At 37.0% G+C, this 27,566-nt stretch overlaps 1 protein-coding gene across 3 annotated transcripts; it reads left to right on the plus strand.

Annotated features, from left to right (window-relative positions):
* The first annotated feature begins 3,406 nt into the window (after window positions 1–3,406).
* PNPLA4 (patatin like phospholipase domain containing 4) lies at window positions 3,407–27,566 on the plus strand. 3 transcript variants are annotated; one of them, XM_052773969.1, is made up of 8 exons: window positions 3,407–4,695; window positions 5,401–5,527; window positions 11,237–11,421; window positions 15,104–15,198; window positions 15,379–15,514; window positions 18,946–19,011; window positions 24,598–24,750; window positions 26,724–27,566. In XM_052773969.1, the coding sequence occupies exons 1-8, from the start codon at window positions 4,465–4,467 to the stop codon at window positions 26,853–26,855; spliced, it is 1,125 nt and encodes a 374-aa protein (XP_052629929.1). In that variant the 5' UTR covers window positions 3,407–4,464; the 3' UTR covers window positions 26,856–27,566. The 3 variants fall into 3 exon arrangements, with proteins under 3 accessions (XP_052629929.1, XP_052629930.1, XP_052629931.1); XM_052773970.1 differs by lacking the exon at window positions 3,407–4,695 and adding an exon at window positions 7,259–7,406; XM_052773971.1 differs by lacking the exon at window positions 3,407–4,695 and having other exon boundaries at window positions 5,509–5,527; window positions 11,237–11,326.

A 27,566-nucleotide genomic window follows, 5' to 3' on the forward strand; every position in this document is an offset into this window, starting at 1 on the left:
GCCTTCTGAAAGCCTCCTGCTACTGTTCTTCTCTTGTGAGCCTCAACACATCTTCAGCTTTGTTAACACTTCCTTTGTCCCACAGTTCCTTTGTAGCTAGACATTTCCATCCTAATTCCCCACCTGCTTCCACCCTATGAAGTCACCAGTCTCCCTCCCAAACCAGTTGTTTTTTATCTGGAAGCACCTCTGTTCTTTTGAGCTCACTTTTTGGGGGGACAATTCCTATACTTGCTTTATCTGTGAACTTCTATCTCCTGTAATCATTCATCTTTGGGTCTCTGTTTGGACACCTTAGCCAAGCACAAAGTGATTCTGCAAGTGGCATATACCCAGCTTAGAAGTAAAAAATGTATTTATTGGTTATCATACAGAAATGATTTCTGCTAGGTTAGGCATTAATATGCTCACCACCTTTTATAAGACACATGCAGAGTCTTTGCTAGTCAGGCAGGCAAGAGTCAGGAGGAGAAGGGGCAGTTCCTGCAGCTCCCTGGAGCACAGCTGCAGTTGTGCCATCTTCTGACATGCTGGTTTTTCTTTATGATTTTATACCTGCCCATGGCAGTGCTTTTCTTTGTCTTACCCTGTCAGCAATTTCACCTTTCTCATCTCGCATGAATCTCCTGTTAAGACTTTGACAGCTTTTTTTTTTTTTTTTTTCTTTTCTTAAACAACTCGGCAATTTCCTCCTAAGTCAGCCATGGTTATGTAGCTGTGTAGTATCAGCAATGGGCCTGGTATCCTTAGAGCACAGATGCCCAAACAGACTTCAAGACAGGGAGTCACACTCCTCTTTTTTAGCACTGAGATGACTGTGACAAAGAGGTAAGGAAATGAAGCAGTTCTAAGTGGCTACCAGTCAAACCTGTAGGTTTGAGTACCTGTTGCTCAGCGGTAACCTATATGCTTATGCTTTAACCCATAAGAAAAGCTTATTCTTTCCTTTTGATACACCATTAGACATTTCTTCAGATCTTAATATACTGCAATAAATCATTACATTTTCTTGAACTTTTCAATCCATGTATCAGCATTTGGATGTAAGCCAATTTGAATTAATGTTGCAAAAAAATGCATTAAATTCTTTAACGACACCTATCCATAACAAGTCTTCCATCTTCCCCATGAAAATTTATTATGCAGAGCTCATAGAAAAGAGATAGTCAGTAGAAGACATAATTTGTGAAGATATACACTTGTGAATTATATGCATAACAGCTTTGTCAGTAATAAAAGAAGACTTTCAAGGTAAGTTTCACTCTCAATGATTTTCTTTATATGTCTCCTCATTTTCCATGTTGCACTCAATCTGTGAAGTAAGAATTCAGTCTCACTGCCAGACACACCTTATAGTAGTCACAACACTAACCAATTTAATTGTGCTGACCAAAAATGTAACAAAGTTAAAGTTGTATTACCAAAAGCTCCTTTTGCTGCTGTAGCTTAGGGAACTGATTTTATATATACTTCCAAATAACTTGTAACTTAACTATCTATCTGTGCTCCAAAATACCTATTCTGGCACACACCATGCTGTAAAACCATCGCAATGTTTATATAACTCATGTAAGCCTTTTTTTTTTTTCTTGTACATTTTATTCTTAAGAAAATGGCAGAGTATTACAAAGAAAAACTATTAAAGGAGCAAAGAATAGAAGATGTGTCTTGCTATAAAAATGTTGAATATGGATAAATTTATCTAACCATGAACTTGCAGCAGATAAAATAAGCTTTGACACTTGAAGGATAAGGGTCTGATGCTTCAAGGGAAAGGGAAAACACTGAGTTGAGACAGGGAGCCAAAGAAGTCTTTTTTTTATAACTTTCTTCTAAAAGGGCAAAAGAGACATGAGTGCCAGCTGCTACGTTTGAGAGACACTATCTCTGTTTGCTGTCCTTGGCAATGACTTGCTTTGCCTATACTTGGAACTATCCCTGATTAAAGGTTTAGTTCTCACCAACTCAGAAAGCTTAATCTACATCGCTCATTCTCCAATTCATTAATGGATCAGACACAGTACAGAAGGAACAAGAAGCTAATGTACTTGAGTCCACATTTGGAGGGATGAGAATGAAAAGGGTCCTCCTGCCGTGTTTGTGGCCTTTGTACTTGCCATAGCTGTCAACCAAGTATCACTTTAGATGTATGTGTGGTCCTAATGATACTACTGCCCACTACAAATTAGAACCCTGTAATTATAGCAAGATTTTTTTTTTTTTTCCACCACTAGGGCTTGTCTGGCTTTCTCATCTAAAAGCCCACTCTGTAAACAGGGGGAAGGCGTGCAGGATGATGAAAAGAGAAGGCAGTAACTCCACCATGAGATGGTTTGGCTGCTGTAATGCAATTGCAGGGCTCTGCTTTGCAACTATTGCTTTTTAGCCCTTGAGAAGATGACTAAACTGTGCGCAACCACTTTACACAACAGAACCTCTTGAGGTTCCCCCCAAAAAAGGCTGTACCTCCTCCTATCCCAAACCCACACCAGCCCCTCCCATATACCAGTAAAAAGTAAGAATAACGGATGCCAGAGGTGAAGGAGGCTCTGAATCTGTGTGAAATCTAACTTTTTTTTTCCCCCAGCTAGCTTAAAGCCCTGTCAGACCCCTGGGAGAGTTCACCCATCTGCACTTTTCTCTCAGACGTCTTTGCTCTCCCCAGTTTTCTTCACCCGCTGCTGGCTACAGGATCCCTCTCCATCTTGAATCTGTGTGCTGACTGTGGTACTCCTCTGCCAGAAGGCTGAGCGGACTCACCTCATGAAAACACAAACGCACAAAAAAGAATCAACTTTATTGCCGCCCTGAGGTCACCCCTTCAGCAACAAGAAGCCCCTACACAGCGGCCGGGGGGGGCACAAAGGCGGTGCTGGGGGGGTGTGTGGGCGGACATTTTCCCTCCCCCCGTCTCCCGCCGACAGCGACAGCTGACGGCGTGAGGAAACGCAGCCCGCGGGCCTTCTCCCTCGGGAGGCCGCAAGAGGAGGAGCCCGGCCCGGCCCCGGCCAGGCCGGCACGCCGCCACACTCGGCCCCTCTCGCGATCTTCGGCGCGAAGACAAGGCGCCCCGCGGACGGGGGCGACCGGCGCCTCAGGGGGGAGGCCGGGCCGGGGCCGCCCGGGACCCGCCGCGACCCCCTGAGCGGAGGAGGGGGACGGACGGGGACGGACAGACACTCCGAGCCGTCCGGCGGCCGCCGCTGCTCCCCGCCGGAGATGTCTCCGTGGCCGTTAAGGAGGGAGGTGGGGCCGTGCTGCCGCGGCCGGGGCGCCGGGAGGGGCAGGGTGCCGCCGCCGCTTCGCGGAGGCCGCGTTGGACCCCCCGGGAGGGTCTGAGGCCGGAGCCTGCGGGGAGGGAGGCGGGGAAGGACTGGGGGGGCGAGCTTCAAATCTGCAGGGACGCGGCCCGCTTAAAAATCGCCCTTCTGCTGGGAGTTTGCAAGTTTAGAAGACGCAATGACTTTTCTTAATGTTGCGTTCGCTTCAGTTGTCGCTTGGCCTTTTGTATTTGCTACACGTAAACATTCTGTCTCGTCCTTTCGGCTCTTCTGCTTGTATATATCGGTTATTTACTGAGCGAAAGTGGAGGGAAGAAAAACCAAATTGCATTGTAGGCCTCATCTCATGGCACGCAAGCTGAAGCAGAAAACCTGAAACCGACTTGCTTGATTGGGATTAAATCTGAAGTTGGTAGTATACCTCTGAGACCTCGTCTACACAGAATCACACTGGGTTTGTTTGCACTGGTAGTCAGGGCGCTAACCTGCTCTTCATCTGAACAAGTGCTTTTCCATATGTTGTTCTTTATGGTCAAAGCCTTGCTAGGTGTAAACCAGACTTACGTTTGATTTGTGAGTCACTCCTACAATATCCTTGTAGCGTAGAAGATTACAAGGCAAGCTTTGTACCAGACAGCATGCTTGAGCTTTTCTTACTAGGAACTTGACATCAGCGCTTTGTTTTTGTGAACAAGTGGTTTGAAGTTGCTGGAACACTCCTTGCACGTTTTTCAGCTGAGGTAGAAGGAACAGTGTATTCATGTTGTTAATTATAAGGGACAGTTTGTTCACTTGTTCTTTGCGTTATTAACAATTTTAGTCCTTCCTGTTTCTGAAATGAACAGTTTACTTTAGTGGTGAACAACACGGTGCCAGATGGAGGCTGGCGAGAGAGAGAGTAGCTGCTGAACTAAAGTTCTGCCTAGAACTGCTTCGTTGGCAAGTGAATCAACTGTTAATGCATCTGTTTTAAGTGAGAGGGTTGTGAAGAAGGCCTTGTTGCAGTATCAGGGCCTTGATGTGCAACTACCTTTCAACTACACTTTTTTTTTCCTTTTTTTTTTTTCACTTAATGTTTTTAAACAGGTTATGTTTAGCAGAGAGGGAGTTTCTACTGTGTACTTCTATGGTGTCCAAGCTCATCTATTGATACTTCCTTTTTAGATACTTCCTTTTTAACTCCATGGTAAAACAGCTTCTGAGAGTATCAGTTTGGTTGCCACATCATCTGGATCCAGAGATCACTTTTAAGAAAATGTGGACTGCTAAAAGTCTTTGTAGTGCTCAAATATTGTTGCTTCAGTTGAAAGAAGGCAGATGGTATAGTTGCATGTTTCCAAAAACTCAGCAGTTCTGGATTGGAATTCTAAACAATTGCACCGTAAGAGCGCCATGTAACAGAGTTCAATTCCAGGTAAGTATTTTTGTGGTGCTCTAGGTGTAAGTGATGTGCATCAATACAGTGGTAATAGAATTTCTTGTAGAATCTACAGAGCTAAGCTTTTCATCTGAAGATGCCTTTAGTGTATCAGGGTAAAGGGGCAGGCAGCAACAAGTTGCAGGAGAACCAGTGTTTCAAAATGAACTTTTTGTGTCTGATAGTTCTAAGTTGGGGAGGAACATTATTTTTTTTCAAATTATACTTCAACAATACTGTGTGATAACTGACAGGCTTATTAGTTAGAGTGACAGCTGTTTAGTGAAGAGTAGGAACACAGTTCTCTGGAAAACTTTTTACTAACGCAATATTGCACAAAAAAGGGGGAAAAAAAAGTCAATTTTTATTGGATTGGTAAGGTAGGATAAAAACATAAGAGTTTGATTATAAAAAAATACGTGTATATAAATAAAAACAGTGGGAAAGGACACAAAATTAAGGCTAATCTTGGACACTGACAGTTCCAAATGGCAATGTTTTTCTTTTTCTGGATGTCTAATTATGTTAATCTTTAAAATACAAATTGCTGCATGTATAAATAGTGGAACATTGTGGTTTCAACTAGTTTAGTGGGGGCTAAGCAATTGAGAAATAGTAATCTGTTTAAGCATAAATAATGTTCATCTTATATTTGCCTGTTGTTTCTCTTTTTAATAGTAATATTTGACTGTATGATTGTAGGTTTCCAAGGTAAATGATAAACGATCCGTAGTAGATACAAGAATGGCTACTAGTGCAGAGGGAACTAAAATAGCTGCTGGAAAAAGTCCCAGTGGAGTATGTGATGGAAGCCAACATTCATTAGAAGGTATTGAACCTTTTGCCACCCTCTTCTTAAGAAGTCAGCCTTTCCTGTCCTCTCTAGACATCTTGTATTAATGGTCAAGATGATCTAAATTCCTAATTTGAAAGTTTTGTATCATATGATGTGTTTATTTTTTAATTTTAAGGGGATTATACACAATTATTATAGTTTGCAAAGACTTAGTAACTTTCCTAAATATCTCTTTGGGTGATTGGATTGTGTACTTATTATTTTGTACTTCCAACTTCATCAAACTCTTACAATGCTTATTCCGTGTGACTGGATAGATGCAAAACTTAGTTTTCCTGTTTTCTTGCTAGCAACTGTGGTGACTCTTAAGTAGAGTACAGTGTGTTGGATGAGTTATTGTTTTGTGTGAGCCTATTTTTGACTAGGAGAATCAATTCTTTGAGTATTCACTGAAGACTACAAATGGTCTGTGATGCTAGTGAACTTTTTTTCGGTTATAAATGTGAGAAAACAAACATTCCTGTGTGAGTGATGATTTCTGATTCAGGTAAATTGGTAGTTACAATTATGACCTTTGTTTTAGCAATGCTGCCTAGCTAAACAGTTCTTTCCGTAACTTTGCTTGTTTTGCCATTCCTAGCTAATAACTAATCCTCAAATGTGCTGTTACGCATCATACATTTTGGCTCCTGTGCTTCAGGGTGCTTGGTCATTCGCATTCTATGGATATTTAATTTTTGTTTGTAAAGGCGTTTTAGTCAGTTGCTTTGGGCACTTTCAGCTTCTGTTTACAAACGGGATGACAGGGAGGTAGCTATGACTGGTTAAGACACTGAGATTGTACACTGTTTATATAATTATATTGCTCAGGAAACAGCAGTGTGAGAAACTGTTGTGCTATTTCTTGTGCATGACAATTAGGAAGACAGTACCTGTCCTAAAAAAATCTATATTGTACCGTATCATAATTCTGCTGTACAGGCTTGTCTCCTTACATACATTCTCTTGTAGGTTTGCATTACAAATGGATGAGATACTGCTGAGTAAACAGAAATGACCCCCCCCCAGTGAATTTTTAATCATCAGTGAATTCTTCTTTTTTTTTTTTTCACAGATGCGAGAATTTTTTAAATAGAACTCTTAGGGTTATGTTTATTTCTGAATGCTCCTGCATTATCTGTAAAATAATGAGATTGAACAACCCCAGCGTCCTAGTTTCTTCTTGTACTCATCTTTTCTTAATGCTTCTGTTTTTTCTTGTGGACAACAGAAGGGTACCTATCCCTTTAGCCAGTTAAAATCTTTATGTTTTGAAATTTGCCATTCATGTAAGATGACAACGTTTTTGGAAAGTAGTGGCAAAAGCATTTGCTATGTCCTATTTACGTCGTATCTCTACGGTGTGTGCCCTGTCCAGCTGAAATGTACTTGTGCATCTCTTAAGGTTTATTGAAATTTTTTCTTAAGACATGCCAATATGATAACTTCGAGTTAATAGATAATATCTTTAATGGTCAAAACTTAGGTTAAACCCTCTAAGAATATTTGTTCTGAAGTCTTGTGGAACAGGTGTTTCATACCAAGCAAGATTTCTGCTGTTTGCTCAGGCAGCTGAAAAAATGGTCTATGTCCAGATGTGACTGTGCTCCTATTTCTGGTACTCTGTAAGAAATTGGCAGGGAATAGTAATACTGTAGACATAATTAAATTTCTCTGTATGTCCTCTTGGGAGTTGTTATAACCCTACTATTCTTTTTGATCAAGAGAGCAGTGATCTACCAGTTCATCAAAGCAAAAGACATTTTTGAATCATACTGTCTCTGAAATACACCATTCTAACTTGCAAATCACGGGTTGCCATGACATATTTGCAAGAATCAAAAGAAACGGGAAAGTTTATATTCTTATAAAAGTGAGTATCTTGGTTTCCTATTTCTTGCTTTTCTGATTTTACAGGACATTCATCTCATGAATGCTTTCTTATCTTTTCGTCTTACTCAAAGATTCCTTTGCAAGGTGAAACAACATTGCTTAACTGCATCTGTCAAGCAGATAGTTCCTTATAGAACCATGATTCTTATTCATCTCTATCACCTTTGTAGGTTAAGTGCTTTGTTACAGATCTGTTTTAAGAGGGCTTCAATTCCATATACAGAACCTCCCAGCAGGTAGATGCATAGTGCTGAATGAAGATGTTAATGTTCTGTTGTTTCTTGTCTATAAGGCTGATTATTTGCAATGCTGTACTGTTTTTAATATTCTGAAGAAAAGAAAGAAGACCTGCTCGTTTCACCTGGCAACAGATACTAGCTATCATGTAGGAGCTAAACATTATATGATTTTTATGTTAACAGCTGGAAAAAGTCCCAAGCAACGCAATTTGATCTGATAGGTGACCCTGTTTTGAGCAGAAGAAGGTTGGGCAAGAGACCGCCTGAATTACTGTATGATTCAATGATTTTTTCTCATTATTTACCCACTTGTAGGGTTGTTACATGTATGTGCAAAAACCCATTTCTCAGTCATGCAGCTAGATGTAACCACTGGATCTGTTATTTGAACATGAATGTCATCTGCCAATTAACATTTGTATATTTTTAAATTTCATGTATATGTGACAAATACATAACGTAGACCTGGGAACTGATAGTAATTAATAAGAATGTAGTGTCTTGATAACACAGCCATCCTGTGGCTACTTCTGATTTGAAGTTCCCTTGGGGAATCTGTAAAACAGTGTTGTATTGCATGCCATACAAATCCAGTGGATCAAGTACTTCTGTTAAAAAGAAATTTTTTTTTTTTTTTTTTTAAACTGCTTTCTGGTTGCATTCATTGCGTCTTTTTGGACTTGAAATTAGTCTACTCTTAACAGTGTATGAGACTACCAGCATTGTTTAACAATATTCCTTTACTTGAAATCTTAGTGTTCTTTTTTCTTTTTGCATGTTCGTCTCTCGCTGAATCCTTTTGTCAGTCAAGAAACTGATGTGAATACTCATCCAATAATCTCTCTTTCTGTCTCGTGGGTAGGGGAATGAAGAAGGAGGAAGAGAAGTATGGGATCTAAGTGTTAAGAAATTAACTCTCATCAAAGACTGAATGCCATGTATCCAGACACTCCAGAGAACAGTGATTCCTCACAATAGTTGATAATTAGATAGGATTAAAGCTCATATAAGAAAATAAGATTTCCTCACGAAGCCTTGTAAGAGAATGCATGGACATCTAACTTGAGTCAGTATCTTTTCAGCAGTTTTTGATCTGATATTCAAATCATCTCTTCAGTTCACATAACCTCTTCTGTTCTCGCTTTAGAGAAAGTGTACCAGCCAACTCCTTATACAATGAAATGTGATTGTCTTCTACAGTTGTAGGGATTTTTTTCTTTTTTAAAAAAAATTTAATCTAAAATTTCTAGCTGTAACTATGCTTCAGATACTCTTTTTAGTTTTCATCTTTTTTTGATTTGTGAACATCTAAATATTTTCCAGCAGGGAGAGATACGTTTTAGAATGCTTTGTAGATGAGCCTTGTAGGTTTAGAAGATGTGTATATATATATATGTACTTAAGTGTACATATGCTTGGTTTTATTTACATAACCTTATTATATTACACTTGTGTTTCTTAGTTACATTTCATAGGTCCCTTAGACATAATTCTTGGGATTTGTGAACTCTTACTTTGCTTGTTTATTTTGTGACCAATCAACTACGTAAACACAGTCCTTATTTCATGTAATGTTTCACATTATTAGTGTCTTGAGCCTGAAATCTCTTTTGGACAAAAATGGGAGTTAGTTCTTCCATGCTTGCTTTTCTTCCTAATTAATAATGCAGTTGCTTTAACCAACTTCACCTTTTTGTCAGAGTGGCCCGTGATGCAAATGCATCTTTGCTCATAATTTGTAGAAGGCATGGAAACAGCCGCAGCAGTTGGTTAAACTCCCGAGAGTTTAACTAGCCTGAAAGGAAGCACATCATGGCATCAAACTTCAAAGTCTGTTTTAGTTTTCTTCCACTCACTTCAAGGATTTTTTTATTCTTTTTAAGTAGACTTGTGTTTGTTGTTTTCCAGTAAAATCTTAAGTATTTTTTTTTAACTTCTGTGCAGTACAGTGATTTTTCTTTAAAGTAAAAGATGCTTTCTCTTTAAAAGTAGTAACACGATTTATCATTTGCTTCATTGCAAATGCCTTTCTCATTGTCACAGCAAGAGCCAACCTCAAATCATTTCTATCAGTACAAATGTGTTAGATATAAGTTACAGGTATTCCTACTTACAAGTGGATATGCAAGTGTTTCCAGTGTAAAGGGGGTGAAGCGCAGGTTGATACATTACCTTATGATAGCGTAGTGTTATAGCAGAGTGACTGATGCACCAGACAGTATGGCCTGGCACTACGAGATCTATGAGATGCTCGCTTTCTCTGGTTCTTTTTTTTGGTTGGTTGGTTGGTTGGTTGGTTGGTGTTTTTTTTAGGAGAATAGTAAATCTGATTAGACCCATTCATGATATGATTTTAATCATGTTGTAGGTAAAGCAGCTGAGTTTAGCATGTCTTCTTATCTAGTGGTTTTGAAAGCTGTTTCTTATCCTACTCTTTCCTGCTTTTCCCATTTCCAAGCTGAAGAGGCAAATAAAAACAAAACCTGTTGCTGTACATGTTTGCCTCTCTTCATCAGAACTGATACCACAGTGTCTGTAGATTATTTCCAAAACAAACATCTCATCAGCTATCCCATTACAAACCAGAAAAATCAATATATTCCTGCGTGTGCTGTTTATTTTTTTTAGTCCCATTCATATTGAGACATACCCAAATATACTAGGAGTTTATTTTTAATTCAGTACTAAGATAATCTGTACAGTATCTTGTATATCTGTACAATATAATCTGTGGAATATCTTGCTCTCATAATTGTAGTTATCTGCAGAAACAGAAGACCTAATAAATATACAGCCTTACATTTTATTTTTTTAATAAACCACCCCAACAGATCTGAATTTATGCTTCCTAGTTTTTTTGTTAGTTTTAAATTCTATCCTTCACACCCTGAGTGTGTGTGTTTTCATACATTTAGTGCTTTGTATTTTACTTCGATTTTTTTTTTTATTCCTTCTTATTTTAATAGTAGCAACAATATGTTGTGTGTTTTTCTTTTCTAAATAAGAAATTACTTTAAATAAGAATTTGTCTATTCATGATTACTAATAATACTAGTAAGCAAATGAGTTCCAAAGGTGAAGGAAAAAAATTGCTTTCTTAGAGCATTATATTGGGTTCAAGGCTGTGTGTATGTAAGGAGAGTATGATGACCCAGTAGCCAGCAGTTTTATAATTAATTTTTTACTCTAGGTGGCTAACGGTGTTTGCTCTCCAACAGCATTCTTTTATCATGTTTGAGTAGCTACTTTTATTTTGTATTTCTTTGACAAATTAGATGAAAATGTGCATTTACATTGTATATAGATAGATATATATTTTTTTTGATTAAAAAGGGGTTTGTGCTATTTTAGACTTGTGTGTATTTTAGACTTGTTTTCAATTTTGGAGATGCTAAACTAACTGCTACTTCTCTGATCTATTTGGTAATCGAAAGTTTATACTGTTCTTAAATAAAATGCTTTTCGTTATGTAGATATAGTATATTATATGTTCTGTGTCAAAAGAATAGATGTATATTATAAAATAAAATTAACTGATCCTTTTTTTGACTTTGAAACTTTATCTCCACAGCAAAAATGAAACACATCAATCTGTCATTTGCAGCTTGTGGTTTTCTGGGTATTTACCACTTGGGGGCAGCAGCTGCTTTTTACAGGCATGGTAAGAAGTTACTGAAAGTTGTGAAAGCTTTTGCGGGAGCTTCTGCGGGATCATTGGCTGCCACTGTCTTATTAGCGGTACCAGAAAATATGGAGGTAAATTAATAAACTCGTAGGTATAGGACATGATCATTTTCAAAGGATATTTTTTGATATAATCATCTACCATTAAGTTTTTAAAAATATTTTAGTTTTTGTTTTTCTTCTTGCCTCTTGTAAAGGAACAGGACTTGTGTATATGTTTTCATTAACAACACATGTGACTCATGGGCAAAATGTTTATGAAGCAAGTGTTTCTTTATGACAAAAATCTGTCATATGAATTTCATATTTTAAGCTATATAAATATAAATTTCATGTGCGTGAATGTTGAGTTGTGTGCAACCAGATATACTTTAATATACCGAAATGTATATGCACTTAAATACTGTACATTATGAAGTTAATCATTGTTTTCTTGGCTAGAGGTAGGCTTTGTTAAGCAAATGCATAGCGCCATCCTTTCATCCTTTGTGAAAGGAGGTGAAAGTGGTAGATGGAATGTATGTTCATAAAGTCAAAGAACACCACACACTGGCTCAAATTTTTTCCTTGCTGTCTGTGCTTCATTAGACAGTGCCAGAAGTGGCTTGTGCACTTGAGTCCTTTAGAGTCAGTACAGCTCATGACTTAACAGCAGTAGCCCCACTGTGTGCCAGGGAGGATTAACCCTCACAGTATTCTGTTCTGACATGCTGCATACATGTGTGTTTGGTTTTTTTTTCTCCAGAGGTGCCACTCTTTTCTCAGCATGAATATGGTGTCATGTAGAGACAGCAAAGTTATGATCAATGACTACCCTCTTACAGGTTCTGTGGGAGAGCATTAGCTGTTCTTTGTTTTTTGTTTGTTTTTCCCCATAGGTTAAGGCTGCTTTGCCCTCCTGAAGTGCCTGTAGTGACTTTGCCTTAATATATGTAGAGGACTAGGCCTTGCCAAAATGTTAATATTTCTTTAATATACTGAGTTATAATAAACAGCATTACTTATGTGGGACAAAAAAAAGGCTGTTAGATTTTTGTTGTAAGTACACTTAGGTTTCAGACCAGTGAACATCAGGTAACTTTCTCCGAGCCTCGCTTATTACAACTTTCACTGCATTTGATTCAAATAATAGTCCTGGCCAATACCACACTTTGCCACTGATCTTTCTGTTTGTTTGTTTGTTTCTGCTGGAATATGAACTTAACTTGCAGAGTTAGCTATACTTCTGTTGCTTTCAGCAGTAAGTTCTTCCCTGGCTTCTTTCCACCCTCCCCCTGTCCTGCCAGGTGCATTCTTTATATGATTTGGTATTAGGCAAGTTCCACTCTGTTGTGAAGACAACCTTACTTGTATTCTGTTCAGGTGTTAGTCCTTTTCTGTAGCCTCTGACTAGTAGTTCAGTTTCAGGTTTGCCTGCATACCTCTGACTTTAATCATAGAATCATGGTTTGGGTTGGAGCGGACCTTAAAGATCATCTAGTTCCAACCCCCCTGCCACGGGCAGGGACACCTTCCACTAGACCTCTGTGGTGAGCACAGCAGCTAGCCTTTCTTAGCCCAAGGAAATTTTTCTGCTTATTGTAGGCTCTGGGTGTGAGCATTTGTTCCCAGCCTAGTGCAACTTCCAAAAATCTTTCAAAGTAAAAATACTAGAACAGGTTTTATTTTTTGTTTGTGGAAACTAAGCCTATATTACATTGAGTCTGATGGATTTTTCCTTGAAAGTGTGTCATGTTAATACAAACTGAAGAACATTTCATGAACTTTTTAGTCCTTCTAATTTTTTTAATATATTTTTTAGTCATTCTGTTGTATTGCTTACATGGAAAATTGAGAGCTATTTTGTGAGGGGAATAATTCTTCCTAATTCTCATGGAATTTAAGTAAAGGCAGTGTTATGTACTGAATAGAATTAACTTTTCATATCAGGATAATTATATTACTACCTTTATTACATTCCTAACTTGAAATATTTTATATCCACAAATATAACTCTTAACATCCGTTAATTATTTTTTTCTTTTTTTCCCCCCTCTCCCCAGAGATGGCTGTGTTAGACAAGCTATAATTAGGACTTTTTTCCACCTCCTAGTCTCAAAGCATTAATACAGCCTTTCCTTATCTTGAGAGAATGTAACGTTGAGGATTTCTTGTTTTGACTGTTGCTGTTCTAATATGACAGTTTGCAAATGTTTTTCTGTCGTATCTTGGATTTTTGTCACTGTTGAAAAAGCATGGGACTTGAGAATTCTAGGGAAGCTTATAGACTTATAGAAAAGTACCTGTTTATTTCAAAAGTACCTTGATCACGTTTGATGCCAAGTTTGCTTAACTCAATACAAGCAGTTACAATTTCTAAACATGTTCTCAGTCACTATTTAAAATTTAGATGTACTGTTTAAAGCTTCTAGCACTAAAATTATAAACAATTCATAGCTGTAAGAAGTTGTCCCTTTTGGCAGCAAGAATTGAGAGTCTAGGTATGGTCTATTCTTAGTACTTGTAATATGGAAAGTAGTTTTCTGTCATTCACCTAGGTTTGGATTCATCCAGCTCCCTGTTACTCTTAGCTCCTCATCACTTTATTAAAGCATCATCGTTATAAAGGTAGTAGTTCTGAGTTGCTTCTATGTAGGATTTAAATCCTGTACCCTCCTTCTCAGTAGGACACATCTACTTTTCTTTTTTGTGTAGGTTTTTTCTTTCCCCAGTCACATCAATCATGTATTTCGTTACTAGCAACATATTTGTTCTTCATGCAGGAAGCTAATAAGCCAGGAACCCCAAACTATCTATAGACAGATCTTTTACTCTGTAAACATGTGGTTATATAGGTGAATATGGGTATAATATGTTTATTGAGTACCAGTTTCAGAAAGTTGCATAAGATTGGATTTAGTTTTTTCCCCAAGTCCCTAAAATCATTAGAGAAGTCTGCATGAAAGGATAAAAAAAGGAATATGAATACTTAATAGTGAGTCTTAAGCCTTCAGAATCATAATTCATTGTTTCAGAATCTTTTTGCTAAAAAATAAATGCTACCAATTCCTTTACTCTTTTAGAGTTCTTATGGCTCACCCTTCAAGCTATTTTCCTGCAGTCATTTCCTTGCGTAAAAGAGGTTCCCTGTGCAGTGGAATCTGTTGCCTCGTTTTCTGCAGTGTCTTGTCTTCCTATGTCATCCGTCGTAGTATTCCATTCATTAAATACTTCCATAGTACTGTATTCATTAAATATGTGTATTTGTTAGTAGCATGGTTTTTGAATTAGTGAGAAGAAATTATAATAATTGTAATTTTTTTAGTGCTTATAGGCATCTTAAGGTACTTGTGTCTGGTTTTCGTACTGAAGTAGTCTTTAAAATAGAAGGTGGCATTACTCTTGAAATACAAATGATTGTTCTTGTAATGGTGTGATTCAGAGGACTGATTATTTAGCAGTGGTAATATATAGAAAAATAGCCTTTAACTTTCCTTGATTGTTAAAGTGGTATTCTTGTGAGGGTTTTTTATTATTATTAATTTTTATTTTTTCTTATTAAGGATCTCATTTTCTTACAGATTAGTTCTTATAAAAGGATCAACATTTTATTATGCATATCTTGTTACAAACCAAGCACATATGGGAAAATATTTCAGTCTGATCTTATAACTCTCTTGATTAAAGCTTTAGCCACTATTATGTTTTAGATACCACAGTTAACATACTTCCCATAACTGAAACATCTTTAATGCTATATATTTTTAATTTCCAGAAATGTAAGCAGTTTGCCTATGGATTTGCAGAGGAAGTTAGAAAATTGGACTTTGGTGCTGTAACGCCTGGTTATGATTTTATGAAAACACTTAGGTACCTATCTTAATGCATCTGTAAGATCATTTTTGTGTGAAGCACTCTGAATGAAAATGGAGAGTGTGCATATTTTTTCTATACTGTGGGGCACTCAGCACTCTTTCTTTCACCCCCAGCATATTTGCAAGGTTTTTAAATAATGATGGTGAATAACGTTTAGCATTTTCTTTACTCTAGGGAAGGCATAGAGTCTATTCTTCCTTCTAATGCTCATGAGATAGCTGAGAACCGGCTCTATGTGTCAGTCACTAACACCAAAAGTGGGGAAAATCACTTGGTTTCAAATTTTGCCTCCAGGGAGGACCTCATTAAGGTAATGAAATTGAATATTGCTGCTTTAAATAAAGATACTTGAGTTTCTTCAAGGCTTAGGAGTATGTTATTAGCTGTACAACAAATCACTGTTTTACTCAAGTAATCACTTGTACTATCAGTGGTGCTACAACCACAACATAAACAATGGAAGCAGAATTTGATCCTACAGTTTCACAAGTTTTGCTAAAATTTATTTTGTGTGTGTTTCCTTCATGTGTTTTTAAAGTACTACCTTATACGCAAAGTGTGTTTAAAAAGTAACAGGGTAACTAACGGTTATGGTAGATAAGAATAAAATAGAGGATCTCCAAATTTTGTAACAATTCGCTGAGTCTTTTTGCATCTTCTACTTCACTGATACCATTTATATTATATTTCATCAAAAAAGAAAGTAAAGAAAAGGAAGTTAAAAAAAATTAAATCCAACACTTTATACAGGTCCTTGTGGGGAATAGGTATAATGTATTGTTAAGTACCATATATAAACTGCATTTTAACTGTCACTGGAAAGCATATCTTACTGCCCATCTCTTCTTTTGAATGCCACTTTTTAAATTTGAATCAGGATTGTATACATAAGCTGATATGAAGTGGTAGGAGGAATTCAGATGCATGTAAAGCAAATGTTCTTTCTAGTAGTTGATTGTATCTAGTGGAGGACATCATAAGATATAACAGAATAAAGGAGGAAATAGAATAAGAAGGAATTCCTTCTTTCCCTGTCCTTGTGGATGCTTAGAGTAAATAAGAGCTTCTTTATAATTAACACTTAAAGAAAAAAAACCACACTTGTTGGCAAAAATCTCAAAGTATGCATTGGAAGTTTGCCTTTAAAGTATCATTTTTTAAAATCTTGATGCTGTTATATTCTACACGGTCAATCGGTTCTCCAAATTTGTAGGACTTAAACTTTTTGCATAATTATCTTTGCATGATTATCTCAAATTATGCACTGTTATTTCTAGCCATAGTAGCCAGCAGTGACAAGCATGGAGATTATTATTCTGTAGGTTTATGTTTTTTTGCAGTGAAATCTTCTAATCTGAAGATGATTGGAAGTGTCAAGATGACCTTGGAAACACATACGTTTTATTAGTATTTCAAAAGTTCTTTCATTGACTTAACCATTTCTGTTCTATTCTTTTGTTCCATATACTAGCAGTAGAATGGGTTGGAATAATAGTAATGAAATTCCAAATAATTGCTTATTGGAACATATTCATATTGTCTGTTCTTCCAGTGCATCTCGTAATACATGTTTTTGTGCATCCTTCATCTATGCATGTATCATTTATACAACAGTCTGAATGTTGGTGGCTGCCCTGGTAGTATGGAGGATAGAGCTTGTTAGGTTATATAATTGTATTATGCCTAGACACAATCTGCTATACCCAAGGCATGGATAAAGATACTGCTGGGCAAACAGTGCTTAATAACAACAAAACTCCTGTGCCCTGTGCCAGAAATCTTTCAACTTCCATAGGCAGTTAGTTTCAATGCTTAACAAGCCTTATGGTTCCAAAGTTTTTCATAATGGCTAAACTGAATATATGTTGCTACAATTTTAAGCTTTTATTTTCTTTTGCTATTCCCAGTGGACGTGGAAAGGCAGTCAGTAATCTTCCTCTTTTGAAATAATCTTTACGTATGTGAAGACAATCATCACATACCAGCGTTCCTAGACTTGCAGTTCTTAAACTGGAGGTGAGGGGGAAGAGAGGCATGATTTGTATGTTTGTGAGGGAGCAGGGCACCAAGCACTGTTGTATTTGGTTCGGAAAGGTGGGAGCAATGCATAGGAGTCTATGCTGGTCTATTAGTAGTAGGGAAATGTTTGAAGAACTAACATTTTCAATTTGTCCGTTCTCGCCTTGCTTTTGAGATCTAAGTGACTTTATAAGGAAGGCGAACTGCTTTTTTCAGTCTTGAAAAGAATTCATGCTTTGCCAGGGTCCCCTGGTTTTGACTCTTTTCCTTCACTAAACCTTTTGTCCCCATTTCTTTTAGTTCAGAAGGGCCAAAGTTACTGAGATGGAGTTGAACGAGAGAGAGTAGAAAGGGGGTTGAGCAGGGGAAGAAGCTGATGTTGGGAACTTGGGAACCCTGTGGGATGTCACTTTTGAAAATCTGGAGAGGAGTGGTTTCAAGGGGGACCTTATCTTATGCTTTTGTGAGGGAAAGGCCTGTCTGGTAGAGAAATAGCTACAATTTCACATTTGGAAAATAAGAAGAGAAAGCCTTTTTATCTAAGCTCAGACAAAGCTCTGGTGCTCTAGATCATTGGGAAGAGAAATAGGCAAGAAAAGGGTTCTCGAACTGAAAGTTAACGACTTTGTATAGAGTCTTAGTTAAAACTTGTTAGGGGAGGAGAGGTGTTTAATACTGAAAGTAGCTTAATTTGTTGTAAAAATAAATGCAATTCCACCAAAATACCCTCAGGCATTTTCTTCCATACTCCCCATGGATTGTGGGGGGTTTTTTTGCACCTGATCATCTTTCACATAGTATATACTCCAGTCTGTAACCTGCTTCTGTTCCACAGATTTGTGTCTCATGCCGCCATTCAAGCACATGCATGTGTATTCACCACATCTAGCTACATGAAAATTCCTGACATATTATACCTTATCCACACATCTACCCCTTCTCTTTGAAATGCTGTATACTGATTGCATGTATATGTATGTATGGGTGGATACATAGGTATGTAAATACACACACACTCTCATAGATATTGCTATGAGTGGATAGAAAGGTATGTGTGTGTGCACATCTGTACGTAACAGAAGAGGTGTCCTGGTCTAAAAAAAAGTAAAAACTGAGAACTGCTGTAGACAGCAATGTAGGTTTACAATAGGGCAAGTAGTAATTTGTTACTTCGCATTTAATACATTCAAGTATTATCAATACTGATAAAGATATGCATATGTGAATTTTCAGGCTGTTTATAGTATTTTGGAAACTTTGAATTCTTAGAAAATCTGATTTATTAGAAGAGTAAACACTATATAAATATGCCAGCAGAATGGTAGGGTCAGCTTATTTGACAATACTCTATATTGCATTTTTTTCAGCATATGCATATTTACTTTCTGCAAAATCATAGATTTACTTCACATTGTGTAAGACTAAGTTCATACTCTTTTGAATCACATTAATAAATGAGTTAATTTGTGGTGTTTTGTTTTGAGAGTTGTCACTGTCAAGTCTTAAAAAACCAAATGCTATTGAGTAGTTTTAATCACATTTTGACATACCACAACAAGACATTTTGAGATGACAATGGTTTTATGTAAAACTAATATTGACTGATTACTGCTGTATTATTTAATATAGATAAATATGTATGAAAATATTTATTGGTTCAGAATTACTTTGTTGCCTTTTTTTCAATTTTGTTCTTTATTCTTTCTGCTTGCTTTTCTCTAGGTCCTGCTAGCAAGTAGCTTTGTACCAGTATATGCAGGAATTAAGCCAGTGGAATATAAAGGAGAGGTAATTTTTCAATAAGTTTAACTACCAACATTTTTTTTGTGTGTGTAAGAGCATTCTTAATTTATGATGTACTTATGTGATCTTAAGGGAAGGCAACTGCAGTACTATATTTTGTAGCATAATTATTGTTTCTCTTGATACTGTAGATTAACACCTTGAAAGATGACATGAGTTTGTTCACGTGTTGTTTCAAAAATTGTGGCTGCTGAGACTGAAATGATCTCTGTAGCATGAAGCTGTTTCCTGAAGATAATGTCTAACAGTTACCATGAGAAGAAGCTTCTCTTAGTAAAGATACTTCTCATGACAAGCTGTGTTACCAACTCTAAAATGGTTTTTGCAACTTAAAGGTCCACCATTCTGCTTTTCTGTTTAATGGAAGGAGTGATAAGGGAGGTCTTGGCAAATTGGACGCTGCTGGAGTACATGTATGTGTTTACATACGTATTGTTCTCATGTTCTGTACAGAATTACGTGCTTACCAGGTACCTTCAAATCTCTTGCCTCTGGACAAGCATTAAAGAACAAACTTTTTTTTCCCCCTATAGCACACAGCTATGAAGTTTTCAGAGGTGTACACTACTATAAGAAAACCTTTTCGCAGTTGCCTGTACTTGGTTTAGCTTCAAACTATTGTTTTTAGTAACATAAATACATTAACATTTTAAGAATAATTTTGACTGTTTAGTCTGTTTGTAATTACTAGAAGCATGAAAATAGCCATTTCTTTCTTTCTGAGAAATACTATGTGATACTTTTATTTTTTCATAGGGATCCAAATGATACCTTTAGAACATCTATAATTCTCACAGCCACCCTGCCAAAAAACCCCCACAAAACCATGTGCATTTGTCTCTAGGAAGAGGGAGCTGGAGTTTGTTACATCAGAAAGCTTATCAGCTTTAGAATTACGTACACTGCAATATGTATCAGCTAAAATGTTTGAAGGGTTTAAATCAGTATTGCCTGACTGGTTGAGTTAAATGGAGACTGCTCGCAGCTTCCCGGGGTCTGGAAATTTTGTTGATTGGAGTCTTTACACGTTGCTTGTGCAGTTCAAAGGACATACATGGATGTTTTAGGTTCATTCTGCCATTACTTAAAGGGAACGAAGTGTTGTTGTTAAATTTCTTGTATTGTTTCAACTAAGAAATTGAAAAGTTGGCTCAGAGTTTTGTCCAAAACTTACTTAAAATCCATTTTACTGCATGAACACTGCTATTATGATTTGCATAGGTATTGTAGTATTTACTGAAACACCTGCAGTCTCTTCCTAGTGGACAGTTCTCCTACCTAACTTTATTTTTTGCATTCAAAAATGAAATCAATGAATGTTTCACGGACACTGGTTCTTCTGTTACTTGAAAGCTTGTTGTCATTCCTAAGGCTTCTTGCTACTCTCCTTAAGTGAGATTCAGAAAAGGCAGTTTCTGGGAATGAGGTTGCTTTCATTTATTGTTATTTGTTGGAATGATTAGTTCTGCATGTCTGCACTGACTTTTTTCATAGTCTGTAAAACTGTGCATTTGTGGTTTGGGGATTTTATTTATTTATTTATTTATTTATTTTTAAGAAAACTGTTGCCTGTAAATGCGTGTGACTGCCATTCTTTAGTCCAAAACACTTAGAGCAGGGTGAGAGCAAAAAACCTTAGGATCTCTCTTGCAATAGTATTTCCTTGGTTTGGAATAGCGGGTAATGAGGATATTTGAGTGGGTAATAGGGGCCCTAAAGCATGCAGTGTAGAGCGAGATACACAGCATGTAACCTCATGATCCAGACATGGTAAGCACTGAAGTCAGTAAGATGGATTGGATATTGATTTGGCTCTGCGAGGCCATCTATCATATTAGCATCATATTCCAAGTTTCCTGAAAGCTTTACTATAACAGTCCAATGTTCTGTCTGTCTGCATTTACACTAGTTTCAGGGAGTAAATTCCTTTGGCCATATGGTCCATGGCAGCATGGAATCAAGCTTAGTCCCTGCTAGCCGGAGTGCCTTATCTGTGCTTCAGAACAGTTGATCTGTATCTTATCTGGGTTACATATGTCACCTGCATACATATCACCAGGTCATCTGGGAGCGTTTTTAGAATGTATTTCAGTATTGAGGTACATGATGCACAATACACGAGAGAGTAGGGTGCACTTTTGCTGGAATAGTATCAGAACATAGTCAAACCTGTTGCTAGCTTGTCCATACTGCCTATAGAGAGTGAACCCTAGGGTAAACTGATGGCAGCATTGCACTGTAGTTTTCTTTTTAGGAAGAATACTTTTTGGGAAGCATTTGGCTCACGCTGGGATTAGCTAACATACCTGTAGTGTGCATGCTTGGAGGCTAGACTTTTGGGATGAGTAAGCTAAATTGCTTGGTAGCATAGACATAACATCAGTCTGTTCATAGTATGTTTTCTTCTGGTTTGATGAGCCTAAAAATAATCTGAAGGAAAGGGGACTGTAAGATAACATCCGAGAATTTATAGTCTGTTAATGGCCTTAACCAGATTGAGCTATCTTATTACCTGGGTTGGGGATTTAAGGTGGCCTTGGACTAAGCTTCCAGTAACATCACGGCAAACTTACTCCATGTGAAATTATCTTTCTTCGAGTTGGTTTGGTGTCCTCTGAATCTCTGGCAAGGTTAATGTTTAAGCCAGATAAAGATCTGCAAATGATTGAGTTGACTGTATCTGATGATGAGGCTGTAGTTTGTGTCACTGTAGTTCTTAGAGAACAGGTTTGTAAAAACCATGTACTGGTAAATGGGTAGATTCTGTAAGGTCCAACCCACATCCTCAATTTCATTGTCTAGTTTGGTTTTCATTGCATGTTATTTCAGAACTTTCTCTGTCTTTGCACTGTACTTACAAAAGAGAAACTAATTCAGAACTTAGCAGCAATTTGCCTCATCAGTTAAGAAGCATTTTTCAAGAATTGGTTAATGGAATTACAAGAAGCTGGGACATTACATCCTTTTATTTGCAGCATATAAATGTTTTATTTTAACTATGTAACATGAGGGACTGTGGAGCTAAAATATTTTTTGACTGAGAAGCAGTTACTCCCAAATGCTTGAAAGAAAATAAAATGACAGAGGGCACGTTGGCCAGGAATAACAGAATCTACAAAAGATAGTGCTTAATAAAAAGTATTGCCCTTGCCTTGGTAAATGTTTTGATTTTCAAATAAATATGGAAGTTACATAATAGGAGAGGGGAAAAACCTAAATAATCAGAATTTTTAAAAGTGGGAGGACTTTTAGGTGGTAAAAGTACTAAGCTAGACTTGTGAAAGACATTAATAATGTCATCTGTTATGGTGTCTTTGATGTGGCTTAGACAGGGACTCCACTGTTCTTTTCACTGTAGGAATCACAACAAAAAGCCACTCCAAGGAACATTGCATATAAATCAATAATAAATTACTATTTATAGACACACACAAAAAAGCCTTGGTGTTAGAAATGTTAAGATATGTTGCAGCTTTACTCACAGTTATCACAGCAATGGTGTAAGGGAGTTTGAGAAATCTGAAAGATAGCTTTAAATGGTTTTGGACTTTTTTTTTTTTTGGCCTCCTTTTCTAAGGCAAAACAGTCTCAATCCTAAGCATTGATAAATATGATTTTTGTGGAAAGTGAAGGACTTCAGTGGTGGATTGTGGGTACTGACATCAGCTAATGTCAAGAGTCAAGCTCTAAAGCATATTATGAAATAATAGGGTGAGAAGGGCCATAGAAACTATTGAATGTGAATATTTGTAGCTTGTATTTTAAGCTCAGGAGCATAAAATTCATCTGAGAGAGTGCAGAAGAGGGCAGGGTGGGAGGACAAAGCACACACACACCACCCCCACCCCCACGAAAAAGAATGGTGCTTGCTGTATATCTGTGTGTAAAAGAGTAAATCCATGTATTGCCAAATATGGGGGTTGACAGTGGAAGGAGGGGCAAGTGACAACAAAGTCTTTTGGTTGCATGAACAGCTCAGAGGGATCTACACAACAAAGTGAGAGACCTCAGAGAATCTCAGGGGCTTCTGAAGAGCAAACACTGTAACCTGAGATAATGCTTCCTGTATAGCAGTCGCTACACTGACAGCTAGTGTCTTGCCAAAAGTTTGAAGACAAGTTTAATTAAGCTGTCATAACCAACTTCCCAATAGTATACTTTTTGTGGGAGATTTTTTTTTTTTATTTTTGTGACTAAATTCCTGTGGTGTTTTCAGGAATTTTGTAGGAAAACTTGCATTATTTTGCCATTTCGTAATGGTCACATATAGTGTCACCTACAGCAGAAAAGCAGTCTTCTGCCTGATTAGTGGTGAGAAGTACTAGTACAATTTGCCATTTTTTTTTATTGTTAATGAAACTTGAAGATGATATCCTGGAGTATTCAGTTTACATTTGGGGAGGTCAAACCCTTAAGAAGCACTGAGGTGAATCTTACAATATTATTTCTTAGAGCATTTCGACTTGCCTAGCTTTAAGTGTCTACAATAGTCTACATCTTACATAGTTAACGTATGTTTCCTTTATAATTAGTGGAGAAGAAAGTGCAATTCAAATCACATGTAAATACCTACTTTAGGATAAGGTGAATCGTGTGCTAGAAGTGTTTTCACACCCTTGATGATAAAGGAAGTGTAGAATAACTAATTGACTGTAGATGTGTAAAGTTTGATGAGGTGCATCTGATCACCAGACCTCATGTACAATGTCAGTGAATGCATCTGGCCAATAGACTGATGTTGAGTTTTGGGTTATGCATGTAAGCACAGAAAGAAAAATGAATGTATAAAATATATTGGCAAGAGATGTCACAGCTGTCCTTGCTTATACTGGAATAGAATATGGCTGTGGTCCCTGTGAAGATCAGTCTTGTGCCCCTAGCCTGCCTTTAGAACCAAGAAATATGTGGGGCTTTGCAAGAAATTAATTGGTTGCTTTTGTTTTTTCTTTCTTGTTCTTTCCTGTATTCAACTCCTGTAGCAGACTTAATATCTGCTCCCTCCTATGTGCCATCATTGCTCAGCTCCTTCCCACCTTTACCCTCCACTTCCCAGCTATTGCTGTCTTGTGTTGTGTATGTAAGACAAGAGGCTCTGGAAGACTAAGAGAGGAGTCATGTTTGGTTTAGCATGTGCAGTCAGTTTACCTGCACATACAGATTGTCCAGCTCCTAGTTTGAATCAGAGTAATGTTTCAGAGGAGTATACATTGTCTGATACGGTTCACATGTAATATTAACAATCTTACCTTTTCATGTACGTGTTGAGAAAAATTCTGTGTGGGGCATTTTGTTATTAGATTAACTAACAAGCCTTATCAGTAGCTTGATAAATACATTACGCACATATTTACACATTATGTCGAATCGTCATTGATTAAACACTCTGTGTATACATTGTCAGTTCCTTGATTTTTATGCCTCATACTCAAGCTTATTCATGGTATTCTAAGAAGGAAACTTGTAAGTTTTCATGAGGGTGGGGTGCAGGAGGCAGGGACAGGAAGGATGAAATGTTCAGTTATGATCATGTTATAGTAAGGTTATTTTGAAAATATTTCTATTTTCCAACAGAAGTGGGTTGATGGTGGCCTTACCAATGGCCTTCCTATCTTGCCTGTTGGAAGAACTGTGACGATTTCTCCTTTCAGCGGTCGATTAGATATCTGTCCACAAGATAAAGGACGTGTGGATCTTTATGTTAAATTTGCAAAACAAGATATAATGGTGAGTTGCTTGTTTATTAAATAACTTCAGAAGAACAGGTAGTTGTGCAGTTAAGGTTATGCTTATTTTTAAGTGTCTATTTTGTGCTTATATGTCAACTTAAGTAACGTTTTGGCATTTTCTATTTTGCAAATGGAGGGTAAACTTTTTCTTAAACACAAGGGAAGGAAAATGTAGAATAAAGAAGAAAGGTTGAAAAGCATTGATCTAGTACAGAATTGAGCAAATTATCACAGGCTATTAAAGGTAAATAATTAAGCTTGCTTTAAGTATTAGCTGTCTTTGGCTAGGCAGAGTGTTTATAGAAAAAAAAATATTAAGACTTCTGTAGAATACCTCAGGAGATGGAAACTCTAGAACATACCTTCATACTTGTTGAAATCAGCTGCTCTAACTGAATTTAAAATAAAAGTTTAAGTCGTATATTTGAAATGATATACAATGACTTGTCACCTCATTGCTCAAGAGAGCTCATGAACATTTGTGACCACAGCACTTTTCCAGAAGTTATTTTGTTAGATGTTACAGAAACATTTCTGTGTATTGAAATATAGGCTAAGACTGATTTTTATGGCCTCCTTTTCACCATTGACATTGCTCTCTTTGCAAGCTTTGTCTCACAAGCTTTAACCACAGTATTGCTTCCTTTGACATCATGAAAGAGAATACTGAATAGCAGTAGACCTAGCTGTCAAGAAATTACATTAGAAAGAAAAAATAAAGATTAATAATAATTGGTACTTTTTTTTTAGTTTCTTTTAGACAGTTCTTAATAAGTTTTCTTAATTTGAATAACGTCAGTGTTATGTAATGTCATTCTAAATTGGACCAAATTTCTGAATCTTTGTAATGTTTCACAGAGAGATTTTAAGCATGGTAGTACTTGGTAAATGATCATAAAGTATGAGATTATTGATTTCACATACATTGAAAATATATGTAATTGCTTACTGTATATTTCTTGGTCATGATTTGTATCTAGTATCTAGTGCATGTAGAGGAGAAAAAATAAGCTGGTGATTAGATAAGTTTAGAGATAGAAAATTATTTGCAGAGGTACACTGGTTCTAGGGTCTTGCAAGTGCAGACTTGTGCAGAATCTCAGGCAACGTTTTAAACTATTCTGTTTGAAGCACCTTTAGCTTTTAGAGCTGTAAAACCATGCACTAAGAATAAATTTTTTTCAGCAATACTGTAATCTGCATAAAATGAGGAGTTGAATATCTTCATTTATCTGTACTGGAATGTGAACAGTTTTCTGTCACTTTGAACTTCCTCCATTTATTAGTGTCAGACTGAATAATTGCTTACTTCCAATAACAAAGATTATTTTGATGTTGTTTTGCAAAATTGTGTGTAATAAAGTATGTGGCTAAAGTATTAAATTAATCATATAAATGAAGTGTTCAGAACATTATTAAATCTAATTATATTTTAAATTTTGTCGTAAACAATTTACTAATGTCTGTGTTCAAGAACCAAGTTCTGAAGTCTTTTTACACCATCAAAGTGACCACTTGAGATGCTGAGTAGTTCTTAATTTGTTGATAATACAAACTACATTTATACTCACATGTTAAACATTGCCTGGGAATGTTCCCAAGAATGTGGTTGTTTGCACTAGTAAGCTGTCAAAATATTTCCTTGCACAACTTTAGCATGTGCCAGCTACCAACACTGCCAGGCAGTTCTGGGAATGTTTCCAAAGTTAAAATGCTTCAGAAACTTTGGGAAGTTTTACAGGCAGACAATCTGTCTTGGAGGCTGTGAGTTTGATAGTGTATATTAGTTTGTGCCAGTTTGTCTTGACGCTTGTGCCTGGACATGGTTAATTTACTGGTGTAGACATAGCCATGCTGGTCTTTTTTATTTACATATGCTACATGAAACGGGTGACAGAACAGATAGCAGCACAGTCAAGTCTAGATAAGTTGCTTTAATAAACTAATTTATAGCTTCTTGCTCTGTTGCAGCTGTCTCTGGCCAACCTAGTAAGACTTAATCAAGCTTTGTTCCCACCAAACCAGGAGAAAATGGAATTGTTGTACCAAAACGGATTTGATGATGCTGTACGTTTTTTACTGAAAGAAAACTGGTTTGAATAGGTGGTACGTAGAAAATTAACAAAACCTGATAGCTGTCAAAACATAGCTACAGACATCCTACAGAATCTCAGGGATTTCTGTCCCAATTTCTGTTTATGAAACTAAAAATCCCAATGGAATTGCATCTGCTTCTGCCGAGAAAGTACCAGTTGCACTCCAAAGACCTGTATAAACATGTCACAATAGGAATTGTACTTGCCTGGTAGTTGTCTTGGTTTGAGGAGGTTCAAGCTTAGACCCATTTTGCTTCAGCTGAAGACTTGAGTGTGGGATTTGTAAAAAGCTTGTGTTGTCATAGTTGCAGAAACTTGGAAAAGTCTTTTTCAGTGTTATTTGAGAGACAAATCAACGTTATACCATGAAAAATTACAGTCTGTATTGTTCACTTAATGTAATAGTTGTGTGCACTAATTAGATGTTTGCAGTATTGCTGATCTAATACGTATCTTGCAGTGTTCTAAAGGACTTGAACACTTAGCACTAGCCACAAGAAGTAAAACATTTGCACTCTTTCTTATATGTATTTTTAACATTAAAAGTTCTTGCCTTTTTAGTGAATGTGGTCTCTTAAAATTTGAAATACTAGTCGAAATTTGTGCCAGAAGTGTGATGTTTGAATGTAAAAATATCTTCTAAAGAAGGGTGTAAGAAATTGTTATATTTATTATGTTTTCTTTCTCTGCTAAAATTGAATAAATGTATTTTCTTGAA

The sequence above is a fragment of the Harpia harpyja genome, chromosome 22 (genome assembly GCF_026419915.1).
Source record: "Harpia harpyja isolate bHarHar1 chromosome 22, bHarHar1 primary haplotype, whole genome shotgun sequence".
Lineage (NCBI taxonomy): Eukaryota > Metazoa > Chordata > Aves > Accipitriformes > Accipitridae > Harpia > Harpia harpyja.

Excerpts from the sequence above, each read along its gene's own strand:
- PNPLA4 (XM_052773969.1), top strand. The coding sequence starts at position 4,465 with ATGGTAAAACAGCTTCTGAGAGTATCAGTTTGGTTGCCACATCATCTG. Across the intron at positions 15,199-15,378 it reads GATTTTATGAAAACACTTAG|GGAAGGCATAGAGTCTATTC; the intron begins GTACCTATCTTA and ends TCTTTACTCTAG. Across the intron at positions 15,515-18,945 it reads CCAGGGAGGACCTCATTAAG|GTCCTGCTAGCAAGTAGCTT; the intron begins GTAATGAAATTG and ends GCTTTTCTCTAG.